Source organism: Euphorbia lathyris, chromosome 10 (genome assembly GCF_963576675.1).
Source record: "Euphorbia lathyris chromosome 10, ddEupLath1.1, whole genome shotgun sequence".
Classification (NCBI taxonomy): Eukaryota; Viridiplantae; Streptophyta; class Magnoliopsida; order Malpighiales; family Euphorbiaceae; genus Euphorbia; species Euphorbia lathyris.
In genome coordinates, this window is record NC_088919.1 from 29,429,185 (window position 1) to 29,440,415 (window position 11,231).

Sequence of the window (11,231 nt, forward strand, 5' to 3'; positions counted from 1 at the left end):
CGAACCGAATTAATTAAATAAAAAACAACAAATAAAAATTACTATATTCCTTTATTAAATTTATTTTAAAAACAAAAGAAATACTTTCAAAATATATATATTGGTATATTATCTCAATAATATTAAAAAAAACATAATACATCCTCAAATCCCTCAAGTTATTCAAAAACTGTAACTTATCCTGAACTTTATAAAATTACAAATAACCCTCTTAACTTGTTTTTTGGAACAAATAAAACTTCAAATGCTACGTGATTGGAATTTCAAAATGTTACAACTAACATCCCACTATTACGCGCTACCAATCACGTGCTATCACGTGAAATTTGAGAGGTTATTTGCTCAAAATAAGCAAGTTAAGAAGTTAGTTGTAATGTTTTAAAATTTATGAGGCCAGTGGTAGTTTTTGGACCATTTAAGGGGACTGAGGATGTATTAAGTCTAAAAAAGCTAAACTCTTAACCTATCATATATATAAAATAATATAGAATATGCATATGATTCGAATTTTCTTTTTTACATTTTTTTTGTCAAACCGAACCGAATACTAATATATATATAAAATCGATATCAAACCAAAATATTATAAAAAATCGAAAACCGAATTCAATCGGTTCGATTCGGTATGTAATTTAAACCAAATCTCTCCACGTCCTAATTGGAGCCACCATTTTTTGTTTTGCCCATCTCTTCAAAAAAAAACAACGAAAAGGAGCTACAGCACGCTCTTGGCTGGCGCCGTCCGTTGCCGTCTCGTTGCAATCCGCCTCTACCGTCAAGCGACGTTGCATTGTATTCCTCGTGAACCGCCGGTTGTTCGTCTTGTTCGTCTGCCTCCTCCCACCGGTTCTGTTGTTTTACCTGTTCCGTCGTCGTTCGTCGTTTCCGGTGAGGTAAGATCCGCTCCGCTCCGCTCCTCTCTTTTCTTTATTTTGTTTTCTGTTTTTTTTTAAGTTTATTTGATTTTTTCTATTTTTTTTATTGTTTGGCATTTTTTTGATGTGCTTTTTGTTCATAGATTAAAACTAAACTCACTGATCTTTAAAAAAAAAAAGGGAAAATTACAAAACTGGGTCAAATGGGAGGCTCATTTATATATTTAACCCACTTCTCATTTATATATTTAACCCATTTACTAATCTTACTACATATCTAGACTGATTTTGTGTGATTTTCCCATAATACCCTAAATATTTACGCGCAGCTCGCTCTATCCCGTCTGACTTCGCATATTCGACCATATGCGAAGCCTGCGAAGCTGATGTTTGGATTTACTTAATGAATTTAGTTCGCATATGCGAAGCCTGCGAAGCTGAAGTTTGTTTTGCTTGATGAATTTAGTTCGCATATGCGAATGCTAGATATGACTTGAAGCTAATTCGCGAAGTGGTATATAACAAAAAATGGCAAACAACAACGGATTCTAACATTAAAATCATAACATTATCAAAATTTACAAGAAGATTGCCACAATAACAACATTCAAATCATAACATTATCAAAATTTACAACAAGATTACCACAATAACAACATTCAAATCATAACATTATCAAAATTTACAACATGATTGCCACAATGAACTCTCCTAACGAATCATTTCAAAGTGGACCTAACTTAATCTGGTACCAACCTTGAAACGGATGAGTAATCTTGGTGGGCACCGTGAGACATATCCATCCCAAAAGGTCTAGACTTTCAGACTTTTTGGGATGGACGTGTCCCACGGTGCACACCAAGATTACTCATCCGATTCAAGATTGGTACCGGATTAAGTTAGGTCCACTTTGAAGATTGGCACCATGGGATGGACGTGTCCCATGGTGCTCCTCAAGATTGACAAAACCTCTCCTAACCAACCACTTTAGGAGTGAATGTGTCAGTCTTGGGAAAGTTCATCCCTATACAGGAAGGAAAATCATCTCCCCTGCAGCCCAGTACACCGCCTTCCAGAAAGGGATATTACGTATTCAACCATCTACAGAAAAAATTAATCGTGTTAGGCAGGGAAAAAGACGATTTTGGCTTCGCGAAATGAAGATTAGCGAAGCATGCGAATGTAAATGTGCAGGGTTTTACTTGGCATATCGATGCTTTCGCGAAGTCTGCGAGGTCAGAAACGTGACTATCTACGTCACATATCAATGCTTTCGCGAAGTCTGCGAGGTCTGAAACGTGAGGATCTATTCGCAGACTTCGCGAACTAATAGATTCGCGAGGTAGATCCATACGTTTCAGACGCTTTCTCTTCGCATATCTTCGCGAAATCAACGATTAACGAAGTAGATCGTCACTTTCCAGGATCGTTCTCTTCGCAAAGCTTCGTGAAACCATCGATTGCAAAGTGAATTCATGAAAAAACGCAGAAAAAAACCCAGATACTTACATTTTTCGTCCCTTTCACCCCGAAAAGCGACAATAACAATATGATAACATGGGAAGAACGAAGGAAATAACGTAGAAAAACCATTTCTTTGATGGTAACAAGAAGAAAGAAACCAAGCAATGAACAGGAAGATGAAAAACCATGGCTTCGTTTTCTAGGGTTGGGAAGTTGCAGAATCAAGAGATGAAGAGATGAAAAAGAGAAATTCATTGTGATTTTGACTAAATGGTGCAGATTTCGTGCAATTTCAAGGAAGAAAAGAAGATCAAAAGTCTTGAAATCATTAATGCAGGAGCAACTTTTCGCATAACCAAGGAGATAGAGGGAGCGGCGATTCACGAGTGGTGGAAGTGGGAAGGTTAGGGGTATTATGGGAAAGTCACACAAAATCAGTCTAGATATGTAGTAAAATTAGTAAATGGGTTAAATATATAAATGGGCCTCCCATTTGACACAGTTTTATAATTTTCCCTTAAAAAAACACTAAACTCACTGATCATAAATTTTAGGTTAAGTTAGATATTAATTATTATTTTGTTGCAACTTGTATTTTTAATTTGGATTTTCTCCCTACAACACCCTTCAAACCAATGAACATGATATGGTAAAACTGTGGTGTGACCCCATACATATATATTAGGTCTAATATATCACCAACTCCTTGAACTTGTCCAACTTGTCCATATGACAGAATATATATATATATATTAGGTCTAATATATCATCAGCTCCTTGAATTTGTTTATAATTGAAGATTGACTCCTTAAACTTTATAATTGTACTTTGCAATTGTCCCACCAATTCTTTAAACTTGATTATTCTCTATCACCAACTTCTGAACTTATCCATACAAGTAGATTAACTTCCTGAATTTATAAGTGTTTCACCAACTCCTTAGACTTGCTTATTCGGTAACAACTAAATAAAAAAACCATAATACTAACCTTCAATACTCATCTATTCGATCTCTCAAACCTTTTAACTCTTATAATAGTTATAATAGATTGAAATGTATGATAAGAGAAAAAAATTACCTCTCAAATAAATAAAGATGTATTTTTAAAATATAGATTTAATATGTTTTTGTATTTAGTTGTTACCGAATAAGCAATTTTAAGGAGTTGGTAAGACACTTATAAAGTTTAGGGAGTTAAACTACTTTTATGGATAAGTTCACGGAGTTAGTGATACAGAATAATCAAGTTTAAGAAGCTGGTAAGATATTTGCAGAGTTTAGAGAACCAATCTATTATTATGGACAACTTTTATGGATACCGGTATATTATTTGTTTTAGTTGTCATTGGCATCATGGTTATCACGTGATTTTTTACGCTTCAATTTATTAGAATGATTTTATTGAAATAAAAAATAAAATTTAATCACTTTATTGGAACAAAGTGAAGTGCAGTGAACTTTTTGAAAATGGCTTTAACGTTGAGTGACCACTTATGCAATTTACCCATATATTTTCTCCTCCTAAGTTTAAGCTTCACTTGGCAGAGAAGAGACCAGAGATAAAAAAAAATGATGAGAAGGAAGCAACACTGGACTTCTCTCTCGACTCTTCTTGGGTGTAGAGCTATCCATTCGATTGCTAATCGTTTCTTCCTCGATCAATCTCCCTCTGCTCCGCATGTCAACTCCTCCTCTGGGAATTCTACGCTTTTCTTTCATGTCGCTAAATCTTACCTTTTCCCAAATGCTCCCCAATTTTACGCTAACCGCTTCTGCTCCGAATCTTTAAAACGACAATATGCTAGTTGTTGGAACTGCAATGCTCAGTCTCAACGATCGCTCTTTCTAGTTTGCGACTCCTGTCAAGCGATCCAACCCCTCGATCATTCTGTTGATTACTTCCAGATATTTGGGCTGTAAAATTTTTCTTTTATTATCTTATTTTTTGGTCCATATTTGAATTTACTTCAGCTTTTTGAGCTGAATAATAACGAATTGAACGTGAACAGGGAGAAGAATTACGAAATAAAGGAGAATCTTGACAGGAAGTACAAAGATTGGCAGAAAAAACTACATCCTGATTTAGTTCATTCGAAATCTGAGGTTCAATTCTATTTTCTGTTTGATAAAATGAATTCCTTTCTTCTGTTAATTATTGATGGGTTAGTTCTTTTTCTTGCTTTAGAAAGAGAGAGAGTTTGCAGCTCAACAATCTGGTCGAGTTATTGATGCTTACAGAACTCTCAGCAATCCACGGTTAAGGGCTATATATATCGTAAAGCATCTATTTTTTTACCATATTCATGTCCATTGGGTGTTATATGGACAATATCTTCATAGAATGCTTCATTGCTTCAATATATATTTTTGTTTTTTTTTTGTTTTCACATTGAAAATCTTGGCTTGCTGAAAAACGGAATTTCCCCCTGATTTATGTTGGGCATCAATATGGAAAGTTCCATGCTTTGCACGTTTTTATGGTGTTTAATTGATTGTTTTTTTTGGTGTATTTTGTTGAATGATTACAACACACTGGTTGATGTTGATGTAGTGAATTATGGTGACAAAGGATAATTACTTACCTAGATAGAGATATTTTATGGTATGAAATATTATACGGATAGGGCAAGATTTCGAGCTTAGTAGGATGCAAATGGTGACAAAATATCTGAATGTGGTGACCTTGACATCTAAATATAGCTAGGTATTAAATCTCTCTGCTTCATGGACTTGCCCTTCTAAGCATTTCTTGATGAACATTATTGATCATGCAATCTTTCACTTGTTTTCCTTTTTACCCGTTTCAGCTTTTTGGTTGTATTAGTTGTTGTTCCTAATATTAGTTTTTGTGTCTGTCACAGTTAAAGCTTGAAGGAGTAGATGTTAACGAAGAAGAAACAATTTCAGAACCACAATTACTAGCTGAGGCAAGTCACGTTAATGTGTTTGCATTCAAATAATATTTCTGATGGAAGGTGGTTTAGTTGTTCTGTGAAGTCACACTTCATTCAACTTCTTGTTCCCGTAATTAGAAGGATTATGATAGCAATGAATTCTGTTAATAATAGTCATTAGTTTAGAAGTAAAGATTTTTTTCAGTACTAAAAGTCTTTTTGAATGAGCATGGATTGGAAATCAAGTTTGCCTTTTTGTACTATCTTATGAAACATAATAGAGATATGGAGCTGTTATAGTCGTGGTTGTGCTTGTGATGCTGTGGCGTTTTGACGAATGTTCTTCACGTCAAAGTTTTGTTATGAGGTGGTTTTTTTTTACCAGGGGATACAAGTTTTCTTTCCACATGAAATTCTTGTTACGACACCAAAACATTGATATTCTTTGTTATTGTCATCTATTCTTGAGCTCGCATAGCTTTGTAGCTTGCCTTAACCTGAGGACCTCCTAGCCCGAAATTTGGTGTTATTCTGTCTCTTTTCTTCACATCCACGAAAGAAACGGAACTCTGATCTTTATTTTGTTGATTTATGTATCTGCAGATTATGGAAATAAGAGAAGCGGTTGAAGAGGCACCCAACTCTAACGCTTTAACCGATATTCAATCTCTAGTATGTCTCTTTATTGTAGCATATACTGTCAGAACGGCTATTGCTTTGTGAATTTTGAAATTATTTAATCACACACATAGTGTAATTGAAAAACAAAAACGTGAAAGGAAAGTATGGAGGTAGATGGAAGAAGTTAGCATCTATGTAAATTCTTCCCTGCCTATGGTTCATTTACTGGACTATGGACTTGATCAATGTCCTTTTTCATTGTTACCAGGCAGATATAGTAACCTTTTCTTTCTTCACTAATATTACTTTCTGTTGATAATTGCTTACGCAGATGAGAGAAAAATTGCAGCATTGGTCTAATTCGTTTGCAAATGCTTTCCGAAGCCAGAAATTTGAAGAAGCTATAAGTTGCATACAGAGGATGACTTACTATGATCGCGTTAATGAAGAAATCGCGAAGAGGCTTTAGGAAGGTAAACACTCAAAGAACATTTAAGTACACATTATAGGGAAATATGTGGGATCATAATTATTAAAGGCGCGCCTTTGGTGCATGGCGCACCAGGCGCATGCCTTAGTGCCATGACATCCCCCATGGCGGGCGCAACAGCTGTGGCATGCACCTGGTGCGCCATTTTGCGCCAAGGGGCAGTTGCCAAAGGCGCACCAAGGCACGACTTGGTGACGTAGGGGCAGTTTTAGATTTTTTTTTACAGTTATCATATCTGGAACATGTGTTGAATAAATTGTGATCTGATTTGAGGGTCCCAAATGAGCAAAAAAAAAAAATATTAAAAAGGAAGAGATTATACGCTACACGTCTGAATTAATTAGGAGAAAAAGAGACAATAGTCTTATTAGAAGAGGAAGAAGTTCAGAACACAAACAGATTTTGTTGACGAGGACTATGTTGCACGGAAACTCTTCATTAGCGTCTTCACCATTCGTTTCCGTTTCCATTATCGTTTCCTAGCTAATTTTTTTTAGAAATAACGTTTCCCAGTATCTATTTCCGTTTCATTTCTCGTTTCCGTTTACGTGCAATATAGGGATGAAGAGGATCTCTTTCATGATCAAGAGTTTGATGATGCTTTAGATGAGGAGTGTGACAGTGATGATGAGAGCATCTCCAATGGGGGGGGGGGGGGGGGTGGGGGTGCTTGGGAGGGTGCTTGACGAGGAGGGTGTTTGGAAGTGTGCATTCCATTGGAATAACCAAAGGTTGCTTAGGTTGGCTATGTTGCCATTTTTGGCACCCCTATTTTATCATTTTTTACAAAACTGGATCAAATGGGAGACCCATTTACATATTTACACCAATTATCCAAGCTATTACCTATCTAGACTATATTTGTGATTTTCCCAAAATGTCCTTCATATATATATATATATAATCACTTAGAAATTTTTTACTCTTTCTTCTTTCTCTCTTCGTTTCTCTATTTGATTCTTTCTTAGTTTGCGAACTTGGCACTTCGTTTTTAATATATACACGTAAAATCTTTCTTTTTGCGAACTTGGGACTCCGTTTTTTATTATTTTGTACGCTTTTCCTAAGATAATCTTTCCACAGTACATGATTTTACTTCGCATTTTTCGCAAACTGCGAAGCCTGCGAAGGTGAATACTACTTCGCATAATGATTTTTACTTTGCAGTTTTCGCAAATTTCCAAGCAAAATCATGTATCGAATATTTACCTTCGCAGGCTTTGCAGTTTGCGAAAAATGCGAAGTAGTATATAACATTATCAAAATCATAATAACAAAGATTGCAACAATAATTATAACATTATCAAAATTTACAACAAGATTGCAACAATAATTCAAACTCTAAACCCTGAACAATAATCATAACATTGGAGTGCTTCCAGGCTTTACAGAAGCAAGAAAAATCGGCAGCGTCATATAGAATTAATGACCTTTGGGAGGAAGTTCAGAAGCAAAAGGAACTAGAATATGTCAATCACCCCTTGTATTCAAGCTAAACAGATACTTGAATTTGATGCCTTAGGTCTTCAACATCTTCATCACATCCCAATCACCCCTCATTGTGATTGATGCCTTTGTATTCAAGATAAACAGATCACTATGATTGATGCTTTTGTATTCAACCCTCATAAAAATTAAGTCATTTTAGGAAAATAATGAAAGGACGCTTCGCAGAGAGCGAATCTGCAAAGTCTGCGAAGAAAAAGACACCTTTAAAAGGATGATTTTGCTTTGCAGAAAGCGAATCTGCGAAACATGCGAAGAGAAAAAACAAGCTAACAAGGATGATTTTGCTTCGCAGGTTTCATAGATTCGCTTTCTGCGAAGCCAAATTATCATTTTTCAGGTGAATTTATCTTCGCAGACTTCGAAACGTGACACAAACTCATTCTGCGAAACCATTTTCTGGAAAAATAGGAAGATGAAACAATATATACTTACCTTATTTCCTCTCTTTGCCATTGAAATCGACAATAAACATATAATAACCGCAGAAGAACGTCAAATAACGATGTTTTTGATTCGCATAAGAAGAAAGAAACCAAGAGACAAAGAAGAAACAGGAAGATGAAGAACCATGCCTTCACAAAAACAGGGAGACATAGAGAAAGAAAAGATAGGATAATGAAGAAATTTTTGGTGATTTGCACAATATAAAGGATGGGGAAGATGAAACGATAGACAAGAAGGGGGAGATGAAACCGATAGACAGCAAGGGAGAAAGATGAAAGGTTTGGGGTATTTTGGGAAAATCACAAATATATAGTCTAGATAGGTAATGGTTTGGGTAATTGGTCTAAATATGTAAATGCGCCTCCCATTTGACCCGATTTTGTAATTTTCCTTATAAAAAATAATTTAGTTGTCTACTATTGGTGCATTTTTATGACAATATTTATAATTAAAAGGGTTAAGGTGCAAAAATACCCCTAACGTTTTAGGTTAGGAGCAATTTTACCCTTAACGTCTAAAATGGTGCGATTTTGCCCCTAACGTTGGAAGTGAAGAGCAATTTTACCCTTAACGTTAATAAATTGGGTCAATTTCAGACACTATTATAAAATACGGATATTTTTGTTCCTTATTCAGCACCAATTGCATAACAATTCGTTCTAAAAAAATAATTTCATGTTTTTTTATAATTTAATAATAAAATTTGAGATTAATATTTATAAATTTGGTGAATTTTTTGTATTTATTTTGTCTAATTCTTACAAAAGACAGTATATTTTTTTTATTTTTTTTTCACATCCCAATGTATGTTTATGATTTGTTACTGATAAAATGACACATGTATGAAGTGTAGATGACAAGATTTATGACCGAGAAGACAGTTTGATGAATTATTTCTTAAATTGACACAATTTATTAACGTTAGGGGTAAAATTGCTCTTGACTTCCTACGTTAGGGGTAAAATTGCACCATTTTAGACGTTAGGGGTAAAATTGCTCCTGACCCAAAACGTTAGGGGTATTTTTGCACCTTTACCCTAATTAAAATAAATTATATATAAAATAATGATTTGTGGGACCACAGTGGCAACTTTTGGAGTTGCTTAGCATTGGAGCATTTTCTTAAAAAATGTCAAAAGTGATGTGAATGAGATAGAAAATAAAATAATATATTTTAGATGATGTGTTAAGTTTTGACTACTTTTGAAGTTGTTTGCATTGGAGATGCTATGAGGAGTGATGAATTTGGAGAGTTTTGATCGTGAGTAGAACTTAAGATTTAGTATTCAACTTTAGCTTTTGGGTTTATTTTGCATTTAAAATTTATTTATGCTTAAGAATATTATCATGATTTAGTATTTAAGTCTTATAGTTGTATAATTTTTGTGTTTATAAGTGCACCTTGTCTCGCTATAGCGCGTCCCATTATCGTGCGCAAAGGCTCCAGGACCCCTAGCGTCTTAGTGTGCTATGTGCATGCCTTAATGTGCCATGTGCCTTTAATGGATTCTGTGACTTTGTTGATCAATGCTTTTGGGATGATTAAGTCGACTCTCTTGCCATAGCAGCATAGCCAAATATTTAGCAACCCAACTGCACAACTTATATGACTACTAAACTTGTCGCAAGTCGCTCTAGGGAATTCAGAGGCAATAGACTTGGTGAGTATACACAAATTGCATAGAAATTAAGTGTTTGGTTGGTTTTTTTTTGTTTTTGTTTTTTGGTTTATTTTTCCATATAAAGTGTTCGTTTATTACTTGAAATATTTTGAAAGAACTAATAAGAGATAACAGCCATAACTGAACCAAACATTTCCTAATTCTATGGAACAGTTTCCCTTTCTTACTTAAATTTTTTTGGCATTCATACAGACTTGAGATTGAATATCCAAATATGTTCTTTGCAGGAAGAAGCTGCTCTAATATCTGTTGAAGAGTGCTTAGTTGATTCCCAAAATTTTAGAGATGAGATGTCAATACTGCGAGATGCTTAATTTATTAGCTCTGTTCTTATTGGATTAGAGAAAGCACATATGTAGTTCATGAATTTTCAATTGTATTTTGGTTAATTAATGTTGGATGACAATAAATCTGGATAGGGTAAGTCAAGACATGTATTTGTATCATACAACAAAATTTCTGTAATTTTGGTTAACTATTATAATAACCTTTTCAAATAAGTTGAGATTATTACTTTTTGAACAACTAATTTCATATTCATCCTCTCCCTCATGGTTTCGTTGTCTATGCCATTAGTGAAATGTGTGTGAAAATTAAATTTTAGAAGTTTAATCTTTAAAATCTTGCAAGTTCAAGGATTTAATAATATGATTTGACATTTGTTTACTTAATATTTTATTAAACTTTTAAGAAATAATAAATAAATAATTTTTCTAGTTTTTTAATTAATAAATATTCTTAAAGTTCATGGGTTTAAATATGATTGTTTTTTTTTTTTTTTTTGTGATTTACTATACCTAGCCACAAATTCCTACCTCTAGCCTCAGGAATTGACCGAACTACCCTTTGCCCAAAAATTGAAAAAAACCAAAACCTCTCAAATACCCCTATACACTCTTCGATCAAATCCGGACTCGTTTGTGAACCAAATCATGGATCGTGAAAGAGGCTGTAAAGGGAAAGAGAAAATGGTAAGATTTACGGTTTTATTTCGTTGATTTCGGCTTCGTTTTGAGATCTGTACCCTATTTCAAAAAATCGCCGGAATTGCAGTCGGACGTATGAACATCACGCCCGACCTGTGGTGCGGGCGCAAGAGAATCACGCCCGACCAGTGGTGCGGGCATGATAGCCACATGCACGCACCACTGGTCGGGCGTGATGCTTGAACGCCCGCACCACTGGTCGGACGTGATGTTCATACGCCCAAGGTTTTTTTTAAAAAAATTTTACATTATTTACAATTTTATT

General features: G+C 34.8%; 1 protein-coding gene across 6 annotated transcripts; it reads left to right on the top strand.

The window, feature by feature from the left end:
* The first annotated feature begins 659 nt into the window (after positions 1-659).
* On the top strand, positions 660-10,505 carry LOC136208967 (iron-sulfur cluster co-chaperone protein HscB homolog). 6 transcript variants are annotated; one of them, XR_010677332.1, is made up of 9 exons: positions 661-893; positions 3,886-4,256; positions 4,350-4,443; positions 4,526-4,615; positions 5,202-5,267; positions 5,838-5,906; positions 6,187-6,328; positions 9,695-9,959; positions 10,208-10,505. XR_010677332.1 is itself a non-coding variant. In XM_066000284.1 (8 exons), exons 2-7 carry the CDS (start codon positions 3,910-3,912, stop codon positions 6,322-6,324), a joined length of 804 nt encoding a protein of 267 aa, XP_065856356.1. In that variant the 5' UTR covers positions 661-893; positions 3,886-3,909; the 3' UTR covers positions 6,325-6,328; positions 6,905-6,983. The 6 variants fall into 6 exon arrangements, 2 of the variants coding, with proteins under 2 accessions (XP_065856356.1, XP_065856355.1); XR_010677333.1 differs by having other exon boundaries at positions 9,715-9,959; XR_010677334.1 differs by having other exon boundaries at positions 9,867-9,959.
* The last annotated feature ends 726 nt before the right edge of the window (positions 10,506-11,231 follow it).